This window comes from Lagenorhynchus albirostris, chromosome 6 (genome assembly GCF_949774975.1).
Source record: "Lagenorhynchus albirostris chromosome 6, mLagAlb1.1, whole genome shotgun sequence".
In the NCBI taxonomy this organism is placed as follows: Eukaryota; Metazoa; Chordata; class Mammalia; order Artiodactyla; family Delphinidae; genus Lagenorhynchus; species Lagenorhynchus albirostris.
Window position 1 is genome coordinate 32994750 of NC_083100.1, and position 18961 is coordinate 33013710.

The 18961-nt window shown below is 36.3% G+C and overlaps 1 protein-coding gene across 1 annotated transcript in view; it reads right to left on the minus strand.

Annotated features, from left to right (window-relative positions):
- FAM117B (family with sequence similarity 117 member B) overlaps positions 1-18961 on the minus strand; it is an 89803-nt gene that overhangs the window by 36085 nt on the left and 34757 nt on the right. Inside the window, exon 2 of the mRNA XM_060152296.1 lies at positions 3539-3690. Coding sequence (XP_060008279.1) covers positions 3539-3690 — 152 coding nt within the window. The remainder of the gene's footprint in view (positions 1-3538; positions 3691-18961) is intronic.

Here is an 18961-nt window from a genome sequence, read left to right on the forward strand (position 1 = left end):
TGTATATGTATAACTGAGTCACATTGCTGTACAGCAGAAACACAACATTAAAAATCAACTATACTCCAATAAAAATTAATTTAAAAAAATAAAAATGGTTAAAGAAAAAAGTATTAGACCAACAAATAAATGCAGGAAGTATGACAATAGAGTTAGAAAATCATCATTTGGAACTACTACAGTAATTGTTGGTTCAAGCAAGAATCATCAACGAATGCCAAAACCAATGCATGAAAGCTTGTTGGGGAACAGGATATTTACAGTCTCAAATATTTCCCCACAGACTATGTACATACAGTTACAAAGAGAATCTGGTGGGTCAAACTTAACATTACTGACATCGGGCACCTCTTGATGCACATGCACAGAGAGGAACACACAACACATATAGTACTCCTGCCAAAAATGTTATTACTGAATCTAACAGTTTAAAAAACAGATAAACACAGGCTAAGAAGATTCAACAAAAATACTAGCTTGCATTCTTAAAAATATCAATGTCATGAAAGACAAAGAAAAGCTGAGAAACTGTTCCAGATTAAAGGATTCTAAAGAAACATGATATCTAAATGCCACCTGTGCTCCTTCACTGGGTCCTAGCTTACGGGAGAAACTGCTACAGATAACATCATTGGGGAAACTGAAAAAAAATGTGTCTATGTATCACATATTAAATAGTAGCATTGTATCAATGTTAAATCTCCTGAATTTGATAATTACTTTGGTAATAGTTTTTAAGTCTTTGTTCATATACATCCTGAAGTATTTGAGAAGAGTCAGAATTTCTGTAAATTATTAACAATTAGCAAATAATAACAACAGTAATAATAACAATTATATATACACAAAGAAAACAAAATATGCAAAAATGTTTATTGGTAAACATAGGTGAGGAGTATAGGGTGTTCAATCTACTACTCTTGGGACTCTTCTATAAACTTGGGACTTTTTCCCCAAATAAAAATTTTTAAAAATTAGAGAAATTACTAAAGATATTAATTTTAAGTATAAAAATTCAAGGAAAAGCAAAGGAATATAAAAGTCTCCTATAGATTTAAGAACAAATTAAAGATGAGAACAAGAATATTAGTTGGTAAGGTAAAAATAAGCATAAAGAGCAAAAGACAGCTTTGTTAATTTCAGTGATAAGATGTTCAGGCAGGAAAAAATACTCGGCAAAATCATTAATTTTACTTAAACTGCTACTTCAAAAGATAATTGCTTTCTTTGTTCAACTAAGAAGCTGTGCCTTTATTATAAGACACTCAGGTATTAATAAAAAGTAAAATTGAGTTTTAATTAAGCATGTTTCAATTTTGTTCAATTTTACATTGTATACTGGAAAGCTATTATGCATCTTCTAATGTATCAGGCACTAGACTAGGTACTGAAGTTAGAGAGTTTTTATTCTGAAAGAGTTTTTTCTAGGACAGAAGGAATAAATAGCCAATTATGATATGTGATGACTGAGGTTCCCTAAGAAAGGCACCTAATCCAGACCTGGAAGGACAGGGAAAGTAGGTAGGCAAGGTTCTATAGGATCGGGGGAGGCTGCTGTAAGCATCAGAGTGTAAGCTGTCCAGGCAAATGGTGGGAAAGCGTTCCAAACAAAAGAAAAAACAGGAACACCAGTCAAGTGGTAGCCAGAGCTAAGTCACAGCAACTTGTCCACAGCTGTGGTCACAGCCACAGCTAGGTCACAGTAACTCAAAAGACTTACTGAACTGCTTCTACAGATCAAGGGGCTGCCAACGGCTTATAAGAATGTATATTCTTACCGGTAAGACAAAATATCTCAACACACTGAACCTGAAACTACAGAGCAAAGAAAGAGGGTTGCAGAAATGTTCAAGGAAATGCACCCATACTAATTTAAAGACGACCTGTGGATTAAGCAGAAAGCAAGTAGAGACTGTATTCATTTCTTTTAAAAAATTTTATATTGGAGCATAGCTAATTAACAATGTTGTGTTAGTTTTTAATTTTATATTGGAGCGTAGCTGATTAACAATATTGTGTACAGCAAAGTGATTCAGTTATACATATACATGTATCTAGTCTTTTTCAAATTCTACTGTATAGCACAGGGAATGCTGCTCAATATTCTGTAATAACCAAAGTGGGAAAAGAATTTGTATTCATTTTCTATACAACGTGCCCTAATCTCAGCAAAGTTACAGATTTTGAATAAATGCAGAGTTCTACAGAACTCTTCGGTTTAAAAAGTCACAATTTCAGAAAAGATTCATTACTTTTAATGAGTACAGACTCTGCATTTTCATTTCCGTAGTTGCAACTGGAGTATAACCCTCAAGGTAATTTCGAATCCCAAGCATCTACCCTAACAATGGGGCTCAGTTTCAAGAGTATAAGAACAGAAAACAAACTAAGTCCACCAGGAACATCTGGAATTCTAGAAACCAGTATGTAAATCCAAAAAACACTGCAAAGTGTATTTACTTGGTCTTGTAAAAGGATATTCTCTCACAAAGTGCTGAGATCAAGCAACCATCAGTGATGTAAATTTAAAGGCTAAATCAAGATGTACCTTAGCTGATTTTCAACAATCAGTATAAAGAATCTTTTAACTCTTTAAATGATTTTCTTTCTTCACTAGCCATAAAACTTTAACTGTTCTGCTCATTCAGTCCTTTGCAAATATTCCTTGAGTGCTTATTCCATCAGGTACAGTACTAAGTCCTGAGGATGAAAATACAGAAATGAACAAGCCAGACACAGTTTCTGCCTTCATGGGAGAACCATCTAATGAATATGAGAAACATTAAATAAATGACTAGACAAATATTTAATATTTAACTGAGACGCATCATCAACTGGCTCTATGATTTTGGACTTCAGTTTCCTCATCTGTAAGACTAGGAGGTACATCAAATGATCTCTTAAGACTTTTTTAATTAAAACTTTTTATAAATTTAAAAGTACAAAACTTTGCTTCCAGAGTCCCTTTGTCGGATATTTACATTTACAGATTCTATCAGCAATAGCATATAATCCCCATCTTGCAACACACGAAGATTTTTGAGCACAAAAATATAAGGTTGGATGGAAACTAAAGTAATCTTTACTGTAACAGATTTTTAAGTCCAAATTCCGTATATTAAATATCTTGTGATGTTCTGAACTGACTATAAAGAGTAAGTGGGAGGGGAATTCCCTGCCAGTCCAGTGGTTAGGACTCTGCACTTTCACTCTAGGGGCCCAGGTTTGATCCCCAGGTGGGGAACTAAGCCACAGGCAAAAAAAAAAAAGTAAGTGGGAGAAAAGTATGTGCATATATTATCTGTATGTATCGGAATTACTTTGGGTACTGTTTAAAATGCACATTCCCAAGCCTCAACCAAAACCTACGAGAGAATATGTGAAGGTCAAGCCTGGGGATCTGGACTCTTGATAAGCTTCCCAGATAATGCTAACACACACTAATATTTGACAAATTTGAGCACAGAGTAGAACAAATAATATTATGAAAATGGTTTCAGAGTGAAACACTTCAAGATAAGAACTGTAATAACCCTACCTGTGTGGCCTTGTCCCGCATGCAGGGAGCAGCTTGCCCATGACCATCACGAGGCCAGTGCCCTGCAAGGTACGGCGCAGCAAGTGTATCCAGGGAAGAGGTACGGCGGATGATGCTAGAGGGGCTGGAGGAAGGCGGTCTTGCTTTGTCACCTAGAATTAAGACAAATACATTTATTTTAAAAATAGATTAGGGGCTTCCCTGGTGGTGCAGTGGTTGAGAGTCCGCCTGCCAATGCAGGGGACACGGGTTCGTGCCCCGGTCCGGGAAGATCTCACATGCCGCGGAGCGGCTGGGCCCGTGAGCCATGGCCGCTGAGCCTGCGCGTCCGGAGACTGTGCTCCGCAACAGGAGAGGCCACAACAGTGAGAGGCCCGCGTACGCAAAAAAAAAAAAAAAAAGAGAGAGAGAGATAAAAATAGATTAGGAAGGAAACAAAGTAGAAACTAAGTGGAGGTTCTCTAACTTAAATACAAAAAGTGAGTAATAAAAAGAATAAGCTCTTGATTCACACAAACTTTGATGAATCTCCAGAGAATTATACTGAGTAAAAATAGTCAATCTCAAATGGTTACCTGCTGTATGACTTCATTTGTACAACATTTTTGAAATGAGGAACTTTTAGAAATGGAAGAAAGATCAGTGGTTGCCAGGGGTCCACTAATAGATAGGGGAGGGAAGGTGAAGTGGCAGGAGAGAAGTAGGTGTTATAAAAGGGCAACATGCAGGACCCTGGTGATAGGGAACTATTCAATATCTTGACTGTGGTGGTGAATATACAAACATACAAAGGAGATTAAGCAGTATAGAATTCAACACACACACACAGAAATAAGTACAACTGAAGAAATCTGAATAAGAGCAGTGGATTGTACAATGTCAAAATACTATAGAGTTCTACAAAATGTTATCAGTGGAGAAAAAAGGGCGAAGTGTACAAAAGATCTCCACATTATTTCTTACAACTACAATCATCTCTACAAAAAAAAAAAGAAAATAATACAAATGTATATCTATCCATTTAAAAAATGTTCATCTTGGTTTTAAGATTAAGTAGGTATAATATGTAAAATACTCATTTATCATTATACCACCTATACTCAAAAGGATATAAGGCAGCTAAGATAAAGTTACAGGTGAAATTCCATTTTAATTAGCTCTGTAAGGCACATATCTTAATTTTTGTTATAATAAATAGACTGTAAGAAACCATACTAACCAGCCTATAGGAGCTATACTTAAAGCCACATATGCAAATATATTTTCCATTTCAAGCTACAGGATATGTATTTAGATATAAGCCAAAAACTAAAAACAAAACAAACAAAAAAGAACTAGAGGTAATGGGAAGTTAGAGGTGATGTATAAAAAAGAGTCTCATATCTCCATTTTTTTTTTTTTTGGAAGGGAGAAGGCAATAGGCTTAGGTAATTTATGCTTTAAAAATTAAAAAATTAAGGGACTTCCCTGGTGGTCCAGTGGTTAAGACTCCATGCTTCCACTGCAGGGGGCATGGGTTCAATCCCTGGTTGGGGAACTAAGATCCCACATGCCGTGCGGCACAGCCAAAATAATAATAATAAATTAAAATAAAAAATTAAGGGGTTTAAAAATATCAAATATATGCATGAGTAGGATTATATTATAATACTATCACTCTAGCTTTATATGGTAACAAATACCTTGTTCTTCTTAAGGCCATATATGAAAACACTTTATGACACCTCTCTTCTACTTATTTCTTAATAAGGGTCTTATATAGTTACAAGTATAAAAGTTCAGTTGCTGGTTATGTGACCCAAATAACAAAAGATTCAATTCCACCACGATAATACTTTTAGCAGCTGTGTCGCTGATAATCATAAAAGTTGTTTCACAAGATGTTCCTCAGATACATAATTTGCTTTCAAAATGGCACAACTATTTCACTACAACAACGCCTAATTGTTTCAAATGTTAACCATCTCTGCATACAGTCTTCCTCTTATAGTTAAACACAAAATAATTACAGTACATACCCATAAGTTCAAGGAAGCATGTACCCACATTATTAACTGTGACAAGTGAAAAGCAATAAATATACATGTTCACTATTTTTCCTCTAACTAAAAAATTAATCTCTACTGGGACAGTCACAAGAAGATTGTTCTTGGGCACACACAAAAAAAAGCCACACACACTATGTAAACTGGTGTACATTCATTAAAATCAAATTGTTAAAAGCTGTCTGACATTTTTCTTCCCTGACTATAACATTGCTTCAGCCACCCACCAGTGCACTGATAAGATAGATCTTACTAACAGGTCTGATTCCATTTTCAAGATTTTAAATTATCCAAGTGCCGACTTTTCAACCAGGCCTCCTAAGACCATTAGATTTTCTATAACAAAATGGAGAACAGAAAAGTTATACATGGTCACATGTAAAAATACTAAACATTTTCTCTTTTGAACTCCCTTCATTTAGACATTTTTAAGGGTCTGTGAGCCAGCACTAAGCCCTAGAAATTAAAAACACTAAGTTACAGCCTGCCATAAAGAACACAGAGTGTACATCTAGCTTGTCATCATTCCATTTCAATCCAAGTTCCCAAAATTGACAAGATTTGGTGCCTAATTATGAGGGAGTTTAAGGGAAGGGAGGGAGCCTCAAAGAGTCAAAGATGATTCAAAGAATCCCAACCTACATGAACAAAGGCTGTATTTACAAGGAAGTCCAGAGGAAGAAACTCTTTGACAGCTAACAAGATCCTTCATGATCTGACTTCTCCAGGCTTCCTTTCTTGCCTACACTGCCTCAAATCCCGATCACGCTGAACGACTTGCAGTTCCCAACATGTACCAGACCCTGCATGCCTACAGGCTTTTGCCTCTGCCTACATAATCCTCATATCCCTTTCCTGGGTTTGGCTAATTCGTGTTTAATCTTTCAAACTGCAGTCTGGATGTCTGAACTGAAATTGAAAATTCAGTACAAATGTTTCCTCTGGAAAATCTTACTTGAACAGCCACTCAAACCCCCAAGAAACACATCAACACCTGGGTCAAAAGCCCTCCTGTGTGCTGCCATAGCACGGTTCACTGAAATGGTCTCTTGACTGTCCCAGTGCTCTAGGAGACAGTGAGATTTTGAAGGGCAGGAATTTTACTTCCACCCCCAATTGAATGATTAAAATAATACCTGACATATATGAAGAGAATGACTTCTAATGTTTCTATCAGCAAGGGCAGGTGCATGCAATAAATTCAGATACTCTTTTGTTAACCCAAAGTAAATCAACAAAAACTAATACTGCATGGTATCACTTATATGTAGAATCTTTTTTCAAAAATCAAACTCATAGAAACAGAGAGTAGGAAAAGTGATTGCCAGGGTATGGGAAAAACAGGGAAAGGCTGATGAAAGGGTATAAAGTTTCAGCTATAAGATGAATAAATAAGGTCTGAGGTGTAAATGTATAACATGGTGACTACAGTTGATAACACTATATTGTGTAAGGGAAATCTGCTAAGAGAGCAGAACTTAAATGTTCTCTCACACAAACAAAAAAAGATAGATATGTGCGGTGATGGATGTGTTAATGAACTAGATGGGAGAAATCTTTTCACAGTGCTTACATATATTAAATCCTTATGAGGTATGCTTTATATATCTTACAATTTTATTTATCAATTATACCTAAACAAAGCTGAGAAAAAGTAAATCAACACAACAGAAGTTGGGCTTCCCTGGTGGAGCAGTGGTTGAGAGTCCACCTGCCGATGCAGGGGACGCGGGTTTGTGCCCCGGTCCGGGAAGATCCCACATGCTGCGGAGCAGCTGGGCCCGTGAGCCATGGCCGCTGAGCCTGCGCGTCCGGAGCCTGTGCTCCGCAACGGGAGAGGCCACAACAGTGAGAGGCCCGCGTACTGCAAAAACAAACAAACAAACAAACAAAAAAGCAGAAGTTTAAACTTGACTTTGTTCTTTAAAAATCAAGTCTTAAAAGAAGTTAGCTACAGCTGGGTGTGGCATTAAAAATTTCAGTCAATGCCCTGGGCTCTGGAGTTCAGAACTCCCCAACCATCTGCACCAGTTCAGCTAGTTCCTGGGTAACTTCAATGGCAGTAGTAGAGCATCCCAAACCATGGCCCTTAGGTATTACATTACAAAGGTTCTACAGACCTTGTTAGATTTAGGTATTTGCAGAAATTGATCAGGTATTGGCTTAAAAGCTATATTTCTTGCTATCCACAAAGTCATTTAACAAGCAGAAGGGATAAACTAGACATATGCATTTGTTCGGAAAGGGGAAAAAAATCTTTCCTTCTTCATGTATAAAAATGATAAATACTTAGTATAAAGAAAACTAACAGTATTTAAAAAAAAACACACAAAAAATCCCAATAGGCCACCACTCAAGAGATAACCGTTTTAATGAGTATTTATTTTCCAGAAATCTGTCTACACTTACACAGACGTACAATTTTATATAAATGAGGTCCCATTAGGCATGCTATTACTTATTGTTCAGAAAGAAAAAGGGCATGTCGAGGACCTATTGCCACTGTAATAAATATGAATCTACAATACATCACCATTTTTAAAAATTAATTAATTAATTTATTTATTTTGGCTGTGTTGGGTCTTCGTTGCTGCGCACCGGCTTTCTCTAGTTGCGGCAAGTGGGATGTACTCTTTGTTGCGTTGCGTGGGCTTTTCATTGGCGGTGCTTCTCTTGTTGCGGAGCACAGGCTCTAGGCGCACAGGCATCAGTAGCTGCGGCACGTAGGCTCAGTAGTTGTAGCTCACGGGCTCTAGAGCGCAGGCTCAGTACCTGTGGCGCATGGGCTTAGTTGCTCCGCGGCATGTGGGATCTTCCCGTACCAGGGCTCGAACCCGTGTCCCCTGCATTGGCAGGCGGATTCCCAACCACTGCGCCACCAGGTAAGTCCCCACATCACCATTTTTAATAGCTGAATAGTATCCTATTGAATGGATACATCATAACTTAATCCCATATTGATGGACATTTTCAATGGCAGATATATATCCTTTTATGTTTACTTAATTATCTCAATTTTTTTTTCCCCAAAAGGATGTAGTTTATTCACATTCTGGCAAAAACATTTCAGGAATAAAATAAGTGGGTAAAAAGAAGAGCCAAGGGCTTCCCTGGTCCATGTCCCCTGCATTGGCAGGCAGATTTGTAACCACTGCGCCACCAGGGAAGCCCCCTCTGAAGTATATTTTGTCAATTTTTTCCAATCTTCCCAAAGATTAAAAATATCATTTTATTTGCATTTCAATTATTGACTTCTATAATATTAATTTTACTGGCAATTTATATTTCTTTTTTACATTACTAGTATTTTTAAAATATTAATCATAATCTCTTTTCTTAATCTTAAAGAGATCTTTCCTTCTGATGAAGAAAATTTTTTTGGCTGTGCTGTGTGACTTGTAGGAGGGATCTTAGTTCCCCGACCAGGGATTGAACTCAGGTCCTCCGCAGTGAAAGCAGCAGTGAAAGCACAGAGTCCCAACCACTGGACCACCAGGAAATTCCCAAGGATCATTTAAATTGTGGGAGATTCCTTTGATTTCATTTTATCTTCCTTTTCTTTTATTAAATTCTAGTAAAATTCAATGTAGCTGATTTTTATCTTAATTAGCACACACAGTATGATTAAATTCTTATAAAAGTATATGCCTATTCATCCACTGTCTAAACTTCCTCCTCCTACACACACACTTAAAATGTCTCTGGAAAGAAATATAAAAAACCAATGACAACGGCTACTTCCAGAAAGGGGAACTGGATGGCTGGCAGACAGAGGTACAAGGGAGATATTTCACTGTCTTTCTAATTATACCTTTTAAATTTTACATGTGAACTTATTACCTATATTTTAAAAACTCATATTCTTTGATTCAACAACTCTCTATCTAGGCATGTAAACAGAATAATTAAATGTGGAAAAGGGCTTTAAATTCAAAGACATTCATAACATTTGCAATAGTAAATACCATAAATAATATGTCCAAAATTGGAGGTTAAGGAAATGGATGGAAAATATATAATGGAATATTAAAGATATTAAAAACTATGCTTTGAAATGATAAACTTACATGACAACTTATTTATAATCTATTAAGAGAAATATAGGAAAAAAGTATGTGTTTCCATAATTTATTTCTAACTTCGTATCTTCTTCGGTTATTTCCATGTTTCTTCTTCAGTTAACTTTTCAATTAAGTTTTCAATGAAACATTAACAGATAGCATAATGAATAACTGTTGCAGGCATAACAGTACCAAATTAATAAATTAACCCTAATAAGAACTAAATGATTAATTTAATCAAACTTATTTCCTATAGACATGGTATCAAAAAAGGTCTAGGCATTTAAAAATCTAATTAAATTTAAAAATCTAATTTACAATAGCCAGGACATGGAAGCAACCTACATGTTCATCGACAGAGGAATAGATAAAGAAGATGTGGCACATATATATAATGGAATATTACTCAGCCATAAAAAAGAATGAAATAATGCCATTTTTAGCAACATGGATGGACCTAGAGATTGTCATACTGAGTGAAGTAAGGCAGACACAGAAAAGACAAATACCATATGATATTGCTTGTATGTGGAATCTTAAAAAAGGGTACAAATGAACTTATCTACAAAACAGAAATAGAGTTACAGATGTAGGAAACAAACTTATGGTTACTGGGAGTAAGTGGGGGAGAGGGATAAATTGGAAGATTGGGATTGACATATACACATTACTATATATAAAATAGATAACTAATAAGGACCTACTGTATAACACAGGGAACTCTACTCAATACTCTGTAATGGCCTATATGGGAAAAAGAATCTAAAAGAGTGGATATATGTATATGTATAACTGAGTCACTTTGCTGTACAGCAGAAACTAACACAACATTAAAAATCAACTACATGCCAACAAAATTTTTTTAAAAAATCTATTTAGTAATTATTCTTTTGTTAAACATGAGGTTTAATTTACGTAAAATTAACCCTTTTTTAGTGTACAATTTTGAAGAGTTTTGAAAAATAAATATACCCATTTAATCACCATTACAGTCAAGATCTAGAATATTGCCATTACCCTAAAATGATTCCTCATGCTCCTTTGATGTCAACCTCTCCACCCTTGGGCCGAGGTAAACTCTGATCTGCTCTCTTGTCAGAGGTAAGTTTTGCCTTTTTTAAAATGTCATATAAATGTAATCATATAGTATATACTCTTTTGTGTCTGACTTCTTTCACTCAGTACAATGCCTGTGAGATTCATCCTTTTGTGTATTAGCAGTTCATTCCTTTCTACTATTGCTGAAGAGTACTTCATTGAATGGAAATACATGATGGTTACTTTTTTTTTTTTTTTTTTTTGTGGTACACGGGCCTCTCACTGTTGTGGCCTCTCCCGTTGCAGAGCACAGGCTCCGGACGCGCAGGCTCAGTGGCCATGGCCCACGGGCCCAGCCGCTCTGCAACATGTGGGATCTTCCCGGACCGGGGCACGAACCCGTGTCCCCTGCATCGGCAGGCGGACTCTCAACCACTGTGCCACCAGGGAAGCCCCATGATGGTTACTTTTATGTCAACTTGACTGGGCCATGGGGTGCCCAGATAGGTGGTTAAACATTATTCTGGGTGTGTCTGGGAGGGTGTTTCTGGATGAGACTAATATTTGAATTGCTGGACTAAGTAAAGCAGATTGCCCTCCCCAACATGTATAAGCCTCATCCAATTCACAGGAGACCTGAATAGAAAAAGGTTGGGTAAGGGAAAATCTGCTCTCTCCCTGCATGACTGCCTTCAAGCCAGGACACTGGTCTTCTGCCTCCAGACTCGGACTCAGACTCAGACTCAGCACCAGTTCTCCTGGTTCTCAGGCCTTTGGACTCAGACTGGAACTATATCACTGACACTTCTGGGTTTCCAGCTTGCAGACTGTGGATGGTGGCACTTCTCAACCTCCATAACCACGTGAGCCAATTCCTTATAATAAATCCCTAACTATCTATCTACCTACCTATCTCTCTATCTAATGTGTCAATAGGATGTAAATATATATTGATATATATATGATACATACAATATACACTGTATATCCTATCAGTTATGTTTCTCTGGAGAACCCAGACAAATGCAATATACTACAATTTGGTTATCCAATTGCCTGTTGATGGACATTTGGGTTGCTTCCTGTGTTTCACTATTAAAAATAAAGCATTCCTGGACAAGTCTTTTTGTTGATATATGTTTCCATTTCTCTTGGAGAAATAGTGGAAATGCTGGGTCAAAGGATAGCAGGGTCTCACTTTTTATTTCACTGCCAAAATGTTTTCCAAACTGGTTGTACCATTTTACATTCCAACCAAGAGTACATAAGAGTTGCAGTTACTCACATCAACATTTAGTATTGTGAGGTTTTTTTCCATTTTAGTTATTCTAGTAAATGTGTAAAGGTATCTCACTGTGGCTTTAAATTACATTTCCCCAATGACTAATGATATTGAGCACTTTTAAGTGCTTTTTGGCCGTTCATATGTCTTCTTTGGTGAGGTGTCTGATCAAATCCATTGTCCCTTTTTTAATTTGGTGATTTGTCTCAAACTGGACTCATGTATTCTGGATGCAAGTCCTTTGTCAAATATATGTATGTGAGCATTTGTGCCTAGTCTGAGGTGTGTTTTAATTTTAATAATGTTTTCTGAAAAGCAATTTTTAATTTCAATATTATACAATTTATCAACTACTTCTATTAGTAGTTTGTGTGTTAATAGTTCTTTGTGTCTTAAGAAATCTTTGCCTACCCCAAGATCAAGAAGATTTGCTCCTATGTTTTCTTCCAGACATTTACCAATTTTAGCTTTCAAATTTAGATCTTTGATCCATTTAGATTTCATTTTTGTGTATAGTTTGAGGAAAGGGCCAAAGATTACCCCCTCTACCATCTGTTTCAGAACCATCTGTTGAAACTTTACTGAAATGTGTGGGCTATTTCTAGATGTTCTGTTCTACTGATCTCTCTGTTCACAGGCAGTAGAGTATAAGCTTGTCAACTGGAATTATTATTTTTCACTATTGTTTTGACTATTTGCGTTTCAACATAAATTTTAGGTCTTTGCATTTTCATGTAAATTTTAGGTTTAATAATAAAAAATATATGTATACATATTTTTTCGTATAAATTTTAGGACCAGAATGGCAGTTATGAGAGCTGAATCCTTGGTTTGCTCTGATCTTATGAGTGTAAGATATTAGCTGTAGGCTTACATTATACATTTATATATAATATAATAAAGCTGTCTTTTGTTCCAAAGTTCTCTTCTAGTCCTAGTTTCCTGAGAGTTTTTAACAGGAAAAGATGATGAATTTTGTCAAATACATGTTCTGCATAAACTGAGATAATCACGGTTTTCCTTCTTTGCTCTTAGATAACAGGCTGAAATACAGTTGATTCTCATTACTCATGGTAGTTATGTTCTATAAAGTTGTCGAGAACTCTGAAACAACTGCTCCTGGGAGAAATACAGGGTTAGACCCCTGAAAGCTTCTGATCACGTTTTCATCAACCAATCAATACATAAACTTGTTTTATGTGTGTTCTGTTTAAAGACGCCTTATTTAATATATATGACTGATTCATTAACATTGAAATCATGGCCAACAGCACTATAATTCAGGCCTGAACAAAATTTATCTAATGTATATTTTCTCCGTAAGACACATAATCATCTTCTTGTGTTTAGGAACAATAGACAGCACTTCAGCACTACAGTTGAAAGCCATTTTAAAGAAAAAAATCAACAAAAGGAAAAAATGAGAAAAATATGGCACTAAATAGACTGTGAAAAGGGTACTTGTTTACAGTATGAGAGCTGAAAGAAGGCAGAGTGCTTTGTTCCACCCCACTTGAGAATGTACACGTTGGGCCACTCAAACTTCTCATGAATGTCTGTGAATGATTGCACAAATATCGTGAGTTTTGATTTTGGAATTACAAATAAATTTTCACTAGTGGGAACATTTTCAAATATGGATTTGCAAATAATAAGGATTGACCGTATATAGCTAGGTTTGGGGTGTTTTTTTTTTACTGCTAAACCAAACTTGTACATTTGGCAGAAATTCCACTTAGTCATGATCTATCGTCGTCATATTTACATTTATATTGCTGGATCAACTTGCTGTATTTTGTTAAAGAGTTTTGTATTTGTATTCATGAAGGATATTGTCATGTACTTTTCTTACAATGTATTTGTATGGCTTTGGTATTGGGGTAATAATACCTCATGAAATGAGTTGGGAAATGTTATCTTCTATTTTCTGGAAATGTTTAAGGGCAGTTAGTATTATTTATTTCTTAAAAGTTTGATGGAATTCACCATTGAAGCCACCTGGCCTAGAATTTTCTTTATGAGAAGGTTTTAAATTATGAATTCAATTTCTTTAGTAAATATAGGGATAAAGGGACATTCAGATTTTCAATTTTATCTTGTGTCAGCTTTGGTGGTCTCTTTTAAGGAATTTGTCTACTTCCTCTAAGTTGTTGAATTTACTGGCATAAAGTCCACAATGATCCTTTACTATGCTTTTAATTTATGTAGTATCTGTAGTAATATCCCCTCTTTCATTCCTGGCATTGGTAATTTGTATCTTTTTTTCCCTTAATCAATCAAACTAAAGGCTTATCATTTTTATTTATCTTTTCAAAGAACCAGATTTTGATTTCACTGGTTTTCTCTATTTAGCAGTTTTCTAAATTCACTGATTTCTGCTCTTACCTTTATTTCCTTCCTTCTACTTACCTTGGGTTTAATTTGCTCATCTTATTCTATCTTTTTAAGGTAGAAGCTTAGAAAATTATTGACTTTAGACTTTTCTTCCTTTCTAATATAAAGCATCTTTCAAAGCTATACATTTCCCTTAGCTATATCCCCCAAAATTTATGGTATGTTTTCATTACCACTCAGTTCAAAATATTTTTTAATTTCTCTTGTGATTCTTTGCCCCTTGGATTATTTAGAAATGTTTTTTAATTTCCAAATGTTTTGGAGAGTTTCCATATATCTTTCTGTTACTGATTTCTAATTTCACTCTCTTTTGATAAGAGAACATATTCTATATGATTTCATTCCTATTAAAGTTAATAAGACTTATTTTATGTCTCAGCATATGGTTTATCTTAGTGAATGTTCCATGTGCAGTGGAAAAGAATGTGTACTATGCTGTTGCTGAGTGCTCTAAAAATGCAAATTAGGTTATATTTGTTGATAATGTTGCTTAAGTCTTCTAACCGCTTACTAATTTTCTGTCTACCTGTACTATTAGTTCTGGGAAAGGAATGTTGACCTCCATTTCATGAATTTTGAAGCTTACTAATGAAAGCATACGCTTAGAATATACCTTCTTGATGAACTGACTCCCTTGCCATTATGAAATGTCCCTTTTTCCCTTATTTTTATGTCTACTTTAAATAGTAATCAGTACTCCAGCTTTCTTATGTTCAGTTTTGTACAGTACATGTTTTTCCATCATTTTACTTTTAACCTACCTGTTTCTTTATAAAGTCTTTAGCCCACATATCCGGATCTTGCTCTTTCCTAAATCCAGTCTGACAATCTGCATTTTAATTAGTGCTTAGACCACTTAATATTGATATAGTCATAGCAATCTACCATCCTGCTATTTTCTATTTGTCCCACCTGTTTTATTTTCTTTTTCCCTCTTTTCCTAAGTAATTTTGGCTTGAGTATTTTTAGTGACTCATATACTCTATTGATACATTAGCTATACTTCTTTTACTTTTTGCTTGGTTGCTCTAGGGTTTCACAAAGTGCATCTTATCACAGTCTACCTTCAAATAAAATTACATCACTTTACATATAACATAAGACTCTTAGGAAGGCGATGCTTTCATTGCTGCCTCCTGTCCTTTGAGCTTCTGCTGTCGTATATTTTATGTATACATTTAATATTAATATATGTTGTTACTATTTAGCTTTAACCAATTATCTTCTAAATAAATGATGACAAAAAAGTCTTTTATTTACTCATTTACTATTTCTGGTGTTCTTTATTCCCTTGTGTAAATCCAAGTTTTGATCTGTTATCATCTTCTTTCCACATGAAGAACTGCCTTCAATATTTCTTGTAGTTCAAATTTGCTGGCAAAGAATTCTCTCAGATTTTGATGTGTGAAAAAGTATTTGGCCTTCATTTTGAGGGATATTTTTGCTGGGTATAAAATTCTATCTGGGTTTACAGTTTTATCTTTTAGTACTTTAACGATATCATTCCATTATGTTCTGTAATATATTATTGATATTTCAAGCAAGAAATCTGCTATCTCTTTTTTTTTTTTGCGGTACGCAGGCCTCTCACTGCTGTGGCCTCTCCCGTTGCAGAGCACAGGCTCCAGACGTGCAGGCTCAGTGGCTATGGCTCACAGGCTCAGCCGCTCCGTGGCACGTGGGATCTTCCCGGACCAGGGCACGAACCCGTGTCCCCTACATCAGCAGGCGGACTCTCAACCACTATGCCACCAGGGAAGCCCTATCATTTTTTGTTCCTCTGTACTAAAATATTTTTTCCTAGCTGCTTTAAAATTTTTTTTCTCTAACACTGGTTTTCAGCCATTTAACTATGATGTGCCTTAGTATGGTCATCTTTGTGTTTATTCTGCTTGAAATTATTGAACCTCTTGGATTGGTAGGTTTACAGTATTTATAAAGTTAGGAAATTTTTCAGTCACTATCACTTTAAACTTTTTTTTTTTGCCCTCCCCCTTCTTCTGGGAGTAGAATTAGACCCACACTGTCTCCTAGATCACAAAAGTTCTGTACAGTTTTTTTTTTTAGTTGTTCTTTTCTCTGTGTTTAATTTTTGGGTAGTTTCTTGCTATATCTTCAAGTTCATTGATCTTTTCCTCATCAGATAAGAAACTGCTGTTATCTCCTGTTAATCACAATCAGTGAATTTTTCATTTATTGTGTTTCTCATCTCTGCAAATTACATTGTTTTTAATATTTTCATTTTCTTCTCATTACATTCATATTTTCTTTTAAATCTCTGAGCATTCTGATCATATTTATAATGCCCATTTAAAAGTTTTTGTCTGCTAAGTCTATCATCTTTGTTATTCTTAGCCTGTTTTCGCTGCCTTAAGTTCTCCTGGTGTTCACATTTTCCTGATTCTAGTAATTTTTTATTGCAAGCTGTACACAGTGTTATACATTTAAGTGTCTGGATTTTGTTATTTTCTTTCTTTTTCTTTTTTTTTTTGTGTTACGCGGGCTTCTCACTGCTGTGGCCTCTCCGGCTGCGGAGCACAGGTTCCGGACGCGCAGGCTCAGCAGCCATGGCCCACGGGCCCAGCCGCTCCGCAGCATGTGGGATCCTCCCGGACCGGGGCACGAACCCGCGTCCCCTGCATCAGCAGACAGACCCCCAACCACTGTGCCACCAGGGAAGCCCCTGTTATTTTCTTTTAAAGATTGTTGAGCTTTGTTTTGAAAGTCACTTAAGTAATTTGTGGATCAGCTTGATCTTTGAAGTCTGCTATAAGTTTTAGGAAAGATTGGGGGTAGACATTACTTCAGGCTAGTTTACTCCTACTACTAAGGCATGGACATTTGGGGGTCTCTACTGAACATACTGGATGGTCAAAAAAGGTCTCACCACTCTGGTCAGTGCTTGAGCAACTCCCCAGCTCTAGAAATTACTCAACTTGTGGCTCCTCAGGCAATCCCTGCCCAGCTTCAGAGAGTTCCATTCTATATACACACACTCTACACACTTGTTTAGCAAAGGCTAAAGGAAATCCCTATGCAGATTTCTAGAACTTTTTTCTACTGAGCTTCCTCTCCTCTGCAACTCTGTGCAGCAATTTTCAGCCACTTCAACCTCTCTGAACTACAGTCTCTATCTCTCCAATTAAACAAGACACCATGCCCTGAGATACCCACTGCCTGCACCATGATCTGAAATGTGTCTTTTAGCAGAAATCCAGGGCAATTATAGCACTCACCTTACCTGTTTCCTTTTTCTTAGGAATCACATTCCCACACTGCCTGTTGTCCAATATCTAAAAATAGGTATTTGATATCCTGTGTCCAATTTTCTAATTGTTTACCATAAGAGGTTAAGTTCAGAAACTGTTTCTCCTCATGGCAAGAAGTAGAAGTCATTTCATGTCCAAGTAATCATACTTTAAACTCAAGTGATTCCTGATGTATCATCCAGGACTATAAACAAATCTTTTTTTTAATTAATTAATTAATTAATTAATTTATTTATTTATTTATTTATTTATTTATGGCTGTGTTGGGTCTTTGTTTCTGTGCGAGGGCTTTCTCAAGTTGCGGCAAGCGGAGGCCACTCCTCATCGCGGTGCGCGGGCCTCTCACTATCACGGCCTCTCTTGTTGCGGAGCAGACTCCAGACGCGCAGGCTCAGTAATTGTGGCTCACGGGGCTAGTTGTTCCGCGGATGTGGGATCTTCCCAGACCAGGGCTCGAACCCGTGTCCCCTGTATTGGCAGGCAGATTCTGAACCACTGCGCCACCAGGGAAACCCCTAAACAAATCTTTTGCTTAGCAAGTTGCCCTATGCATGGAACAGCTTTTAATGCATATAGAATTACATAATGAGGAAAAAATGAAAATGAAAAATAATAAAGAAAAAATGAAAAACCTAAATAAAATAAGCATTTGTTGAGCAATTAATATACATCAGGCACTGTGCTAATTGCTACCATGTATTACCTCATTTAAACTATACAATAACGCTCTGAGATAGAGATATTCAATTCATAGATTCAATAAATCTTTATTAAGCATCTATTATGAGCCCAGACTCTTCTAGGTACTGGTGATATAGTAGTGAACACAAAAGTCAAAATGCACAATCTTTAGGAGTTTATTATTAATCCCACCCTCTAGATGAGGAAACTGAGGTTTAGAAAAGTTAAGTAACTTACTACCATTACACAATAAGAACCAGAGCCAAGACCTGAGTGTAGATCTCTTTAAAACTAGACTGGCAGTCTCTCCAATCAGGAAACTTGCACAAGCCTCTTAGATAGCTTCATCCACAGAGAGCAGACAGCAGAAGCAAGAAGAACTACAATCCTACAGCCTGTGGAACAAAAACCACATTCACAGAAAGATAGACAAGATGAAATGGCAGAGCGCTATGTACCAGATGAAGGAACAAGATAAAACCCCAGATAAACAACTACATAAAGTGGAGATAGGCAACCTTCCAGAAAAACAATTCAGAATAATGACAGTGAAGATGATCCAGGACCTCGGAAAAAGAATGGAGGAAAAGGTCAAGAAAATGAAAGAAATGTTTAACAAAGACCTAGAAGAATTAAAGAACAAACAAACAGAG